Source organism: Microcaecilia unicolor, chromosome 3 (assembly GCF_901765095.1).
Source record: "Microcaecilia unicolor chromosome 3, aMicUni1.1, whole genome shotgun sequence".
In the NCBI taxonomy this organism is placed as follows: Eukaryota; Metazoa; Chordata; class Amphibia; order Gymnophiona; family Siphonopidae; genus Microcaecilia; species Microcaecilia unicolor.
The window spans coordinates 435249772-435263678 of record NC_044033.1 but is presented as its reverse complement, the minus strand read 5'-3'; the positions used below and the strand labels follow the sequence as shown (position 1 = coordinate 435263678).

General features: G+C 43.4%; 1 protein-coding gene across 3 annotated transcripts in view; it reads left to right on the top strand.

Annotated features, from left to right (window-relative positions):
* The window catches only part of TAF1B (TATA-box binding protein associated factor, RNA polymerase I subunit B), a 385284-nt gene that overhangs the window by 331437 nt on the left and 39940 nt on the right, over positions 1–13907 (top strand). For 2 of the 3 annotated variants that reach the window (XM_030198879.1, XM_030198881.1), the window contains exons 13-14: positions 8302–8372; positions 8648–8873. In XM_030198879.1, coding sequence (XP_030054739.1) covers positions 8302–8372; positions 8648–8873 — 297 coding nt within the window. Of the gene's footprint in view, positions 1–8301; positions 8373–8647; positions 8878–13907 lie in introns of all 3 variants that reach the window. The other variant, XM_030198880.1, reaches the window with a different exon arrangement.

The window sequence follows — 13907 nt, the reverse complement described above, 5'->3', positions numbered from 1 at the left end:
TTGCCACTAAAGGTCTACAGAGCGCCACTGTGTCTGTTACAGTTTGCATTAGTCTGATAGAGTGTCTAAAAGAAACTTTTGTTCGGTTTAGGGAGAACACTTCACACGACTTTGACAAAGTTCTTCAGTTAACAGATGAGCTCATGGAGAAGTATGATCTTGAAAAGTGGGATATCTCTTCATCTCGAAAGGCAAAGCTACCTGCAAAGATTAGCGATACATTGGTTTTTTCATCTTTGGGTAAATCTTCTTGTGTGCGAAGAAATGAAGATTTGAGACATCTGTGGAATGAGATTATTGACTGTCAGATAACAGAATTAAAGAATCGTTTTCAAGATGATGCATATGGAATGATGACTGCTTCTGCTGCCTGTATGCCAACATCTGATTCCTTTGGCCAAAGAGAAAATCTACAGTCCCCAAGCACTTTGTATGGCATCACCATCGAAGAAGCGGAATTTTCAGTGTGTGTTCAGCATTTAAAACGCAATGTAGCAGAAGGTGTAAATTATCCATCATTAATTGAAGTGCTAGACAACTGCAGTGTGGATATCTTCCCAAATGTCAATGCCCTTTTAAGAGTACTTATCACTCTACCAATGACAACCTGCACTGTGGAACGACTCTTTTCTGCTGTAAACAGGATCAAAACAGCATCAAGATCCTCAATGCTCACCAGCCGCCTCCATAACCTATCACTTTTATCTTTTGAGAGAGAATTGTGTGATTCATTGGACTATGACAGCATTATTGATATATTCAACAGCAAAAGACGGCGCCTCATTCTTTAGTGAGAATAGTGTTTCCACAGTACAGAATAAGATAAAAGTCATTATCCCAAATTTTAACTTTTTATTTAAACTTCATTGGTCCTGCCCACCAGACAATTTTGTAAGAGCAAGTTTATGGCCATAATTGTATATCTGAAGAGCTAAATGTTTATTAATACATTTTCTTTACCACTTGGCTTATGTGGATTACAATATAATATGGACAGTATAGATTACATTTATGATGAGGCCTTTGAGCTTATCTAACAGCATCAAGAGACCACAATACTCAAAAAGAGTTCAAGTAGAAAAGCAAATGTGCAATTGGTTTTGATTAAACTGAAGAGTTCTGACAAACGACAGGAAAAATAAAAAGTTGACCAGCAAGATACCTATTTGTAAAACAAGAGAAAAAGCTCTTCAAAGAATTTGACCAGAAAGGAAAACTGGCTGTTTCATTATAGTTGTGTTTCATATAGAGAATTACTTCAGAAAAGAGTACATTAAAACCTGACACTGGAATGGTTAAAGAGAAAATAATTTTGATATAAAGCTTAGATATTCATAATTGCTGGACAGGACATTGGGCTACAGACTAAGATGGTTCACATTCACAGTCAGCATCAATGACAATAAAAAAAAAAATGCAACAGACTTTGCAGATTTTGAAGCACTGAACTAGGTGCAAAGTGCTGATGGATTTTTGCATATGACAATCATTTGCCTGCTCCTTCATAAGGAGAAGGGGCTGGAAGGAACACTGTCAGGAACTACAGGGATTGAACTGATTGTCAGCCTCAGCAAGGAGAGAAATCAGTAGAGCCAGCCAGAGGAATGAAAAAGAAGCCTTCAAAGGTATTTCTTCATTTTATTAAATCAGCTTTATAAGGCATTTGTATTTGTTACACAAAGTTGAAGGATGTGCCACTGCAGTAATTAATTTGCAAGACACTCTGATGTGTGTTTAGAAGTTGACCAGACTCAAGTCTAATATAATGAGGTAATGCAACTTTATTTAAAAATGTCAGTGTTTCTAAGGTTTCTATAAATGTGTATGTGGTTTATATTGATGCAGGACAGACTGTGTACTTAGTAATCCATCATCAAGAACACTGTAAAGCATTATTTAGGAGTATACCAAGCACTACTCAACCTGTATGCTTAGTGCCCCCCCATGTTAACTCTGGGCCCCCTCAAAATGTCAGGTCTAGCTACGCCCCTGTGGTCAAGTATCCATGAAATGAAAATGTGTAAAAATTCACGCGCGTCTTAATCCATATATAAAATTACTGCCTTCAAAATCTTGGCCTTTAAAGTCCAGCCACCTTCAAATTTTTAGCTGCCCTCTACACACGACTGTGTTTCGCTTATGCAGCATCTTCAGGAGGGCACCTAATGTTTTATATGCTGTGAGTGCACATGCTGATGTCAGAACAGCTAAGGTGTTTATAATAATTGGTTCTAGACAAACTGACACTAAAACTTGAAAACTAGAAATTACAGAGAAGTCTACTCTACTTCTTTGTTAAGTCCTTTTGTCTCTACAGTTTCCTATGAATATATAAAACCTTGTTCTTTAAATAGCAAAACCTGAGAAATGTTTCTTCCGCTCTGGGCTCAAACGTATAACAAAATAGCAAGTTGTAAGTCTTAAACTCTGGCAGTGAGCCACCAGAGGAGCTTCCTGTTTGCCAGTGCTGATACAGCTATCCTAACTTTCACTCAAAGACATGTTTGCTCAATGTAGAGCAAATTGCAAGGACATCTGATGCAGTAAATCACTTGTTCAGAATTGCAATCTGTATGCTCCCTTAACATAATATGTTTACCTGATTTTAGGAATCCTAACACTAGTCATCTCACAAACATACTGACAATCACATTCTTTACATTGAAAATGACCTAAAGTGTCTTCACAAACTGCCATAGATATAATATCACAACCTCAGCTTTGTGCCAGTTGTACAGCCTCTCTATTGAGAGGGCATGCTGTCCCTTTAAATCCTTAGCCTCCAGCAGCACTAAAGCTGACTGCCAAGATACACTAAGACAAGGATTCCTAAATAATGAGTCTAGTCCAACTAGTTACCATTTGTACTAGAGAGATGTGTTATATGTCCGTTATAGCAGGGTGCAATGATGTGGTCTTTATCTTCATCTTAGCACTCCCTCCTAGAAAAGTTAATGTAAAATACTGGTGAAAGAGTAACCAGAAATCCTGTATTTAAAGAAGATTTGCTACAAGAGAGCTAATCTGACTTCAGATGTTTTGAAGGTCTTTTTTGTTAATATCTAAAAACTGACCTTTTCAGGCTTATTTTCAAAAGAGAAAGGCGCCCATCTTTCGACACAAATTAGGAGATGGGCGTCCTTCTCTCAGGGTCACCCAAATCGGTATAATCGAAAGCCGATTTTGGGCATTCCCCAACTGCGGGGACGACCAAAGTTCCCGGAGGCGTGTTGGAGGCGTAGCGAAGGCGAGACTGGGCCGTGCCTAACAGATGGGCGTCCTCTAGCAATAATGGAAAAAAGGGCATCCCTGACGAGCACTTAGGCCGACTTTACTTGGTACATTTTTTCTTACGACCAAGCCTCAAAAAGGTGCCCGAACTGACCAGATGACCACCGGAGGGAATCGGGAATTACCTCCCCTGACTCCCCCAATGGTGACTAACCCCCTCCCACCCTGAAAAAAGAACTTTAAAAACTTTTTTTGCCAGCCTCAAATATACTCAGGTCCATCGCAGCAGTATGCAGGTCTCTGGGGGGGGAGGTGTTTGTGTGTCAGTGGAGGCATAGCAAAGACGTGGACGTCCTTCTTTCAAACATTTTGGACGTCCTGAACTGCCCCCACACACACACAAAGGGACGGCCAAATTTCAAGGGAGTGGAGGAGTGGCCTAGTGGTTAGAGCACTGGTCTTGCAATCCAGAGGTGGCCGGTTCAAATCCCACTGCTGCTACTTGTGATCCAAAATCCAAATAAATAAAGGGGGTGTTGGAGGCATAGCAAGGGCATGGACGTCCTTCTCACAGAAACATCCACATTTTGGACGTCCTCAACTGTCCCGTCGCAGGGACGGAGGCATAGCGAAGGCACCTAACACTTGGACATCCTTCACTCATACTAAAAAAAAAAAAAAGGCGTCCCTGACGAGCACTTGGACATTTTCACCTGGACTTGTGTTTTTTTAAGGTTGTAGTCGGCAATTTATTTAAGGTTGTAGAAGGTTATTATACACGCAGCTTGTCTGCGTATATGAAGCCGTCTTTGGCATGCGTAGAGCAGCCACGCATAACGCGTGGCGGCTCTGCATTGGCTTTCCCTCCTTAGGAAGGAAATCGTGTGCAAATGAACTAACAGCGAGCAGCTCATTTGCATGCGATTTCCTTCATGCATGCCCATTCCTTTCCGAATCGGTAAGGGAAGGGCTTTTTCCGTTCAATTAGTGCATCAGTTAGTCCACTGCAGTGCCCCCTAGGGTGCCTGGTTGGTGTCCTGGCATGTCAGGGGGACCAGTGCACTATGAATGCTGGCTCCTCCCACGACCAAATGAGTTGGATTTGGTCGTTTTTGAGATGGGCGTCCTCAGCTCGAAACCTTGGGGTCATCTTTGACTCTTCTCTCTCCTTCTCTGCTCATATCCAGCAGATTGCCAAGACCTGTCGTTTCTTTCTTTACAACATCCGTAAAATCCGCTCCTTTCCTTCCGAGCACTCTACAAAAGCGCTCATCCACACCCTTGTCACCTCTCGTTTAGACTACTGCAATCTGCTTCTTGCTGGCCTCCCACTTAGTCACCTCTCCCCTCTCCAGTCGGTTCAAAACTCTGCTGCCCGTCTCATCTTCCGCCAGGGTCGCTTTACTCATACTACCCCTCTCCTCAAGACCCTTCACTGGCTTCCTATCCGTTTTCGCATCCTGTTCAAACTTCTTCTACTAACCTATAAATGTACTCACTCTGCTGCTCCCCAGTATCTCTCCACACTTGTCCTTCCCGTGCACTCCGCTCCATGGATAAATCCTTCTTATCTGTTCCCTTCTCCACTACTGCCAACTCCAGACTTCGCACCTTCTGTCTCGCTGCACCCTACGCCTGGAATAAACTTCTTGAGCCCCTACGTCTTGCCCCATCCTTGGCCACCTTTAAATCTAGACTGAAAGCCCACCTCTTTAACATTGCTTTTGACTCGTAACCACTCGCCTCCACCTACCCTCCTCTCTTCCTTTCCGTTCACATTAATTGATTTGATTTGCTTACTTTATTTATTTTTTGTCTATTAGATTGTAAGCTCTTTGAGCAGGGACTGTCTTTCTTCTATGTTTGTGCAGCGCTGCGTACGCCTTGTAGCGCTATAGAAATGCTAAGTAGTAGTAGGTTTATCCACGCTGAAGTTATAATATCTCTTGATGGTTTATCTAGGCTTAAGTTATATAAGGTTAACTGCAGAATGTAACAGTTTGATTAGCCTGATGGTTTGTGTTTGCCTAAGGTATAACATTAACTGCATAAGGTAATATGTTAGATTCATTGTAACCTATTTCTCTGATGGTTTATCTATACTTAAGTTCTAACACTAACTATACAGTGTAACAGTTTGACTAGCTAGTTGATTTATGTATCCCTATATTATCCCATTATTGTAAAATGTAGCTATGTTAGACTAGTCTGTCCCCGCCTTAAACTTTACGGTTAAGCAGAATATAAATGCCTAAATTAAATTAAATTTAGAGGACTACTTGGATCAATGGGAAGCTCTTCATCCGTACCGGACTGGTTTTCATAAATATCACAGCAGCGAAACCATTCTCTTAAGTCTTTACTACCCATATTATACAATATCAAGATAATGAAAAGATTGCTGTGTTAATTTCCTTAGACTTAACAACGATGTTTGATTTAGTCAACCATTCTTACCTTTTAGATCACCTTAGTACCTATCGGTATTCGGGTTGTAGCCCTGAACTGGTTGTGCTCCTTTCTTGTTGTTAGATCTTATATTGTTTGCTGGCATGACACCTGTTCTTCTTACACTATGCCTTGTGGAGTTCCTCAGGGCTCTGTTTTGACTCCGTTGCTTTTTAATGTTTTTCTGGCTCTTCTATTATCTTCTTGGGTTTCATAGTATTTGCATGTGCAGATGACGTTCAAATTTTGACTCCCATCTGTCTTACAGATGCACAAGCTCAGTTATATCAAAAATTGGATCAAATTTCTATTTGGATAACCTCTGATAATCTCAGATTGAATTTAGATAAACGTACTGCTTTTTTTTTTTTTTTTTTAAATCGCTGCATGTCTAATCTCACAGTTCAGCCCTTAGGAATGGGAGGTTGTGATTTACCTGTAGTCAACACTGGGGGTAATTTTAGATAGTTCCCTATCGTTCCGTTATCAAGTCTCCCAGACTGTGAAAGTTGTTTTTTTTTTTTTTTTTTTAAATTACGGATGCTCTACTCGGTTTGCTGTTTTCTTCTTCAGCCCTTTGTTTTCTTGTTCATGCGTTAGTGATCTCCACTTTGGACTACTGTAGTGGAGGAGTAGCCTAGTGGTTAGTGCAGCGGACTTTGATCCTGGGGGACTGGGTTCGATTCCCACTGCAGCTCCTTGTGACTGTGGGCAAGTCACTTAATCCTCCATTGCCCCAGGTACAAAATAAGTTCCTGTATATATGTAAACCGCTTTGAATGTAGTTGCAAAATACCACAGACAGGCGGTATATCAAGTCCCATTTCCCTTTACTATGTGAGATTACTCAGAAAAAAACACAGCGTCTTCAGTTGGTGCAGAATGCGGCCTTGTGCTTGCTCATGGGAGCTGGGCATTTTGATCATATTACCCCGCTGTTGCAGACTGAACATTAGCTCCCTGTTTCTTTCCAGGTGTCCTTTAAGTTGCTTGTTTTGTTATTTAAGATTTTACAATCTGGTCTCCCTTTCTCTGTTGCCTTTTAATCCCTCCAGGATACTTCGCTCTTCATAAAGTTGCCTCCTTCAGGTTCCCTCTTACACCTCTGTTCATCTTTCCTCTATCAGAAATAAACTATTTAGTGTGCAGGGCCTTACTTTATGGAATTCTGTTCCACTGGATTTACATCTTGTACGTTCGCTATCTGACTTCAAGAGTAAACTGAAAACATATTTGTTTCATCAGGCGTTTGGGTTGTATGCATTATGTGGACCAAATGGTCCTTTTCAACATTTTCTCTTTATTTCTTACCTTCTGATTGTATTTATTAAACTAGTGGTATGTAGAATGAAAATAACATGTATTCTTTTCTGGCCCACCTAAATCATGCCCTCTTGATATTGTTGCAGCCAGACTATCTACACATATTAAACAGCAGCTTTCTGAAATCTTTTACACATGTAAATAATCTATACATACAAATGCCACTATTTCCATGCTATGTATGCTTCTAAAATGACCCCCTTAGTGTGGCACAATGACACATTTTCCCTTCTTCCTCAGGCAGACTTGGGCTTCTCCTTGTACGGAACTCAAAAGGGGTGTCCTAAAATCTATGTAGTAGAGTGACAAGGCGTGGGTGAGTGTGTACATGTAGGATGTGTATATTTGTGTCTGTGGAGAGGGTGTAGGTGTGCAAGGTATTTGTGTTTGTGGATAGTACTGTATGTCTTTGAAAGGGGGTGTGTACTATGTGTGTGGTGTTTGCGTGCATGGGCATATGTGTAAGTATGTAGGAGTGTATCTATGTGCGTGCACAGGAACGGTGCCTGTGGGGGTGTGTGTGAATAGGAATAGTGCCCTTATGAGCAGCGGGTACACAGGTTAGTACAAGAGGAAGCTGAGTATGTGTGTGTGTATATGTGCATGAGTAGTGGGGATTGTGGTGGGTATGGCACGTTCTTTTCTTCTCTTCCTCACTCCCATATTCCCTCCATTCTCTCCCTCAACTATATTTGCTATTGCTACTGTACCTTTGCCTCTACAGAGGGTAAGGAAACAAGAAGACAATTGGTCCACAATATCCACTGTGGAACAAAAAACAAAGAGCAGAAGAAAATGCAGTCTTTATTAATGCTCCCAGGATACAAGCTCAAATTCCCGACATGGCCATGTTTCGCCTAGAATACAGGATGCGTCAGTAAAACGTTCAGATTATCACATTTAAATAAATAAACAATCCTTCTAAAAACCAAGGTCTGCTCTTTGTCTTTTGTTCCTTTGCTTCTACCATACTCATATTTTCCAGTGATGGAGCCCCAGGCCCCCTGCTGCCTTAGTCTACTTCTGCTAATGGGGTTGAGGGTCCCTGGTACACCAGTTCCTTCACTGCCAGGTGATCCTCCTCTCTGCCTAAACATATGAACAGACACAAACAGGCTGACTGACCCTCAGCAGCATATGCTCTGTCTTGTGTGAAATGCACCTAAAATTTCAAGATTTGCTCCCTTTTCTTTCTTAAGCATTTGTACTGAAAGGTTGCTATTGCAGCACTATACAAATACAGCCTGGTGATCATGTGACTGTGCTGCATCCTACATAATGCATTTCTTTCGCCTCTAGGTATCCGTGGAAAAGTGAGATGCCATTATTCTATTCAAAAGAAAACAAATGGGTAGTTTGTAAAAGGAAACGTGAGTAAATTCATTTTGCACAATAGCCCACTTTCCCCATTTCTCCCCCTCCCCTACCATTCTTCTCCTCTTCCCCAAACCACAAACCTCAATTATCTTCCCTCCAAAACTGGACATGGTTCTTGTTGTGTTGGCATCTGTGTTTGCTTGCAAATTCTTTTTCAAATCAAAGACTTTTTTTTTTAATGAGCAACTGTAGGGCATTACAGCTGTGAGAGTAGAGAGCAACTTATAAACTTCGGCAGCATGTGAATTCCACTCTCTTTTTTGCACAGAGATGTTGGTGAGCCTGCAGCAGCAGTTTGGTAAATTAGTCGGCTCCTTGCAGGCCGTGAAGAAGCAAAACCCTTCAAGCTTCCAGTTTAATTGGGATGAAGAAAATACAGATATGAATTGTTTTCTTGGCCATAGCCTGGAGGGAGTTATGCAAGAAAAAGGCAAATCATTTACAACTGTTAATCCAAGATACTGGCTGGGCACAGTGAAACTATGTAAAAAAAAGTAAGTATTTCAACAATCTTAAAAGACATGTTTTATATATATATATATATATATATATATATATATATATATATATATATAATGCACACACATACATAAGCACACATAAGGGCTGCACGTTTATCCTGTTAATAACATAATTAACGCATTAAAAGGTCTACATGTCTCCCCCCCCCCCCCCCCCCCCTCTCTCTCTCCCCTTTCGCCACTGGCTCTGGTGGTATAACTTATTGTTTCTGGGTGTTTCTGAGCTTGAAGTAACTTCTTTTCTCCAAGGACAAGCAGGCTCAACACCAGCACACTTGTTCACATCAACAGTGTGTGCCTAATGCCCCTGCTGCTACCCCAGGCAAAGCAAGGGACGAGCTTTTGACTGACTCCAGCAGAGTATAGCCGCACTAAGTGTCCGTCCCAGACAACTTGCTGGTCGGGGGGAGTCTGAAATTTTTCAAGAAATATTGCCCCTTATAACCTCCGACTGGTGGGTTTTTCAAATAGTCCATCTCAGGTACGCCCTCAGTTGGTATATGAAACCTCCAAATTGCCCACTGAGAGTTCAGCTAACAGCAAAGGCAGGTACTTGCAGAGAAACTCTCACCCTTCTGAAGGCCCACACAGTCGAGCCCATTCCACCAGGGGAGGAAGGGTGGAGATTCTATTCCATATACTTCTTGTGCAAAAGAAAACAAGGGGGTTGTGTCCCATCCTAGACCTAAAGGCCCTGAACAAATTCCTAGTCCAAGAAAAGTTCTCCCTTTCTCCCAATGATTCAAGAAAACAATTGGCTATGCTCTCTGGACTTAAAGAATGCATATACTCGCATCCTGATACTTCCAGTCCACCAGAAATATCTTCGATTTTGATTGGGAACACATCACTTTCAGTACCAAGTGTTGCCTTTTGGCCTCGCATCAGCTCCCAGGGTCTTCACCAAATATCTTGCGGTAGTTGCAGCATTGCTACGCACACTGGGAGTCCATGTGTTTCCTATCTCGATGATTGGCTGGTAAAGAGCACCTCTCCGGACTGTGCTCAAGAGTCCATGTTGGAGGGTGCTCGAGCTACTAGGGTTCGTTTTAAACTACCTCAAGTCTCATCTTCGTCCTGTCCAGCAATTGGAGTTCATAGGAGCCCTGCTCAATACACCGCAAGTTCAAGTTCGAGCCGTTCTTTGGAAGGCAAGAGTGGACACACTTGCACTCTCCTCCAGGGTTCAAGCCTCTCAGCAGGTCACAGCTCGGCAGATGTTGAGATTGTTGGGCCACATGGCTTCCACAGTGTACGTTACACCCATGGCACATCTTCACATGAGATCAGCTCAATGGACCCTGGATTCTCAGTGGTGTCAGTTCACGGGGAGCCTGGAAGATGTCATCCAAGTGTCCCCAGAGCTTGTACATTCCCTTCAGTGGTGAACCATTTGATCCAATTTGACTCTGGGACTTCCATTCCAAATAACTCAGCCGCAAAAGGTGCTGATGATGGATGCCTCTCTCCTGGGCTGGGGGGGGGGGGGGGGCTCATGTAGATGGGCTCCACACCCAAGGCGTTTGGTCCACCCAGAAAACAAATCTTCAGATCAATCTCCTGTAGCTCCGGACGATCTCGAACAATATAAAGGCTGTCAGAGATTGGTTATCTCCTCAAATTGTGCTCATCCAAACAGACAGTCAGGTTGCCATGTATTACACCAAAAAGCAGAGAGGTATTTTATCACGTCATCTGTGTCAGGAGGCCGTCTGGATGTGGCATTGGGCTCGCCCACACGGCATGTTCCTTCGAGCCACTTATCTGGTGGGCAAAAACAACACCCTGGCCAACAGATTGAGCAGGATAATGCAACCAAATGAGTGGTCTCTTGATATGGGCATTGCCCACAAGATCTTCCAAGCATGGGGTACCCCCTTCTGTGGATCTCTTTGCCACTCAGATCAGTCACAAGGTCCCTCAGTTCTGTTCCAGGCTTCAGGACCACGACAGACTAGCATCAGATGCCTTCCTTCTCAATTGGGGGATAGGGTTTCTGTATGCATATCCTCCCATACCTTTAGTGGGGAAAACTTTGTTGAAACTCAAGCAAGACTGCGGGACCATGATTCTGATCGTGCCATACTGGCCGTGGCAGATATGGTTCCCTCTATTTCTGGAGTTCTTCTCCAAAGAACTGTGGACATTGGAGTGTTTTCCAACCCTCGTCATGCAAAACGAGGGGATCTCTTCTACATCCCAACCTCCAGTCTCTAGCTCTCACAGCTTGGATGTTGAGAGCCTAGAATTCGCTTCCTTGGGTCTTTCGGAGGGCGTCTCCTAGGTCTTGCTGTCTTCCAGGAAAGACTCCAGTAAGAGGTGCTATTGTTTCAAATGGAGGAGGTTTGCCACCCGGTGTGAGATCAAGGTCCTAGATCTCCTTTCTTGCCCTACATAGACCCTGCTTGAATATCTTCTACACCTATCAGAATCTGATCTCAAGATCAACTCAGTAAGGGTTCACCTTAGTCCAGTTAGTGCTTATCATCACTGTGTAGAGGGTAAGCCCATCTCTGGACAGCCTCTAGTTGTTCGCTTCTTGAGAGGTTTGCTTTTGTCAAGGCCCCCTGTCAAACCTCCACCAGTGTCATGGGACCTCAACGTCATTCTCACCCAGTTGATGAAAGCTATTTTGAGCCACTGAATTCCTGCCATCTGAAGTACTTGACCTGGAAGATCATTTTCTTGGTGGCTGTTACTTCAGCTTGTAGGGTCAGTGAGCTTCAGGCCTTAGTGGTAGATTCACCTTATACTAAGTTTCATCACACCAGAGTAGTCCTCTGCATGCACCCTAAGTTCCTGCTGAAAGTGATGTCGGAGTTCCATCTAAATCAGTCGATTGTCTTGGCAACATTCTTTCCCCGACCTCATGCCCATCCTGGCAAAAGCACCTTGCACACCTTGAATTGCAAGAGAGCATTGGCCTACTACATGGAGCGTACTAGGCCCCACAGACAGTCCACCCAACTTTTTATTTCTTTTGATCCCATCAGGATGGGGGTCACCATCAGGAAATGTACCATTTCTAATTGACTGGCAGATTGCATTTCCTTCACAGATGCCCAGGTTGGGCTGGCCTTAGAGGGTCATTTCACAGCTCACAATGTCAGAGACATGGCTGCGTCGGTAGCCCACTTGAAATCAGCCTCCATTGAAGAAATTTGCAAGGCTACAATGTGGTCTTCAATCCACACATTCACATCACACTACTGCCTTGAGCAGGATACCAGACGCAACAGTCGGTTCAGGCAGACAGTGTTGCAGAATCTGTTTGGGGTCTAGAATAAAACTCCACCCTCCTAGGTCCATTTTATTCTGTTCGAGGCTTCACTCTCATTCAGATTGTATATAGTTTCAGGTTAATCTGCATTATGTCCTCGCCGTGTTTGTTGTTTTTGGTGAGCCTGGATGCTAGGGATTCCATACTTGTGAGAATAAATAGGCATGCTTGTCCTTGGAGAAATTGAAGGTATCTGTAGCAGGTGTTCTCCAAGAACAGCAGGCCTTATATTCTCACAATCCCTCCCACCTCCCCTTGCAGTTGTCTTCTTAATTTTTCTTTTCCTTTTTTGCTGTTATACTCAACTGAGGTGACCGTGTTCACGCGGCGGGTGGGAAGGCACTGGTGCATGCATGGTGGAGCGTGTCTCGTGCTCCACAAAGCTCTTATGCTTATCATAAGACCCGTACCAGGCAATGCGGCATGTGATACCCACTTGTGAGACTATAAGGCGTGCTGTTCTTGGAGAATACCTGCTACAGGTAAGTATCTTTGCTGTTTTGGGGGCCTTCTAAGCCAGTGGCAGCATGCACAAGGCAATGTACCTATTCCTGCCTTCTGTTTCCTATTGCTGTCACAGCCCTGCAGACCTGGAGAAGCAGCTAGTGATCTAGTGAGTGAGTGAGCAGGTGGGAGGGGGATAGGAGGGTGAGACAGAGGGGCAACTCAGGATGGTGTTGGGAGAGAGTTAGGGCAATGCAAGGTGGTTGGACGGAGGGGAAAAGATAGATGGAGCAATGGCAGATGGTGGTGGTGGGGAGAGATGGGATGATGTTACTTGGAGGGGGAGGAGAGAAATAGAGTGATGCTGGATGGTGGCAGTGTGGAGGAGGAAAAGATGGGGTGATGTTCAATAGTGAGGAGAAAATAGAGAAAGGTATGATGTTAGTTTCAAGGGGGGCAGGGTGAGAGAGGAAAGGTCCTTGATGGCTGCGGGGGGGGGGGGGGGGGGGGCGCGGAGAGAGAGAGAACAGAGACATTATATATACACACACACACACACCTCTATCTCTACACATACACACATATATATCTATTTATATGAGTCTGTGTCACATGTGCACCTGTCCTGAAGGAGTTACAGAAACCATAATCATTTGTAAGGTCCAGCCTGCAGGGGGAGAAGGGGAGGCAGGCGTTAAGAGAGAAGGAGAAAAAAAATGGATGTTTAGCTGCTGTCAGTGTTTTGTGGAGACTTATGGCAGCTTATCCCTCTGAAATGGCAGTCTTGAAACAGGTTTGATTCAGCCAATATCTTTGGCATTAGCTAACGGCAGTCCTGGTCCTGTCCAACTGTATGAGCTGGATGTGAAGACCTGGAAAATGAAGTATGTTGTTCATCAACTATTCTTAAATTCTCCAAGAAATAAAACTGTAATATTGTTAGAATATGGTTGTCATCCAAGACAATAAAGCAAGGAAAATCAGTGAAAGCAGCAATGACATGCTGATTGTTTTCCTTCTCCCCCCCCCCCCCCCCCCCCCCCCGGTGTCAGTTACCTTTCAAAAAAAAAAGCATACTGTACAGTACCTCATTTTTTCCTGAAACAAAAGCTGTTCTGTTTTAGTATTCTGTTCTTGTTTTGATTACCTGCCCTCCTCTACCTTTGCCACACCCTTCATTTTTATTTTTCAGCTGTTTTGTTGCCATAACCAATAAAGAGAGTGCACAGAAGGATATGGTGGGAAGTGACAGATTTGGTTTTAAAATCAGGGAAGGAGAATCA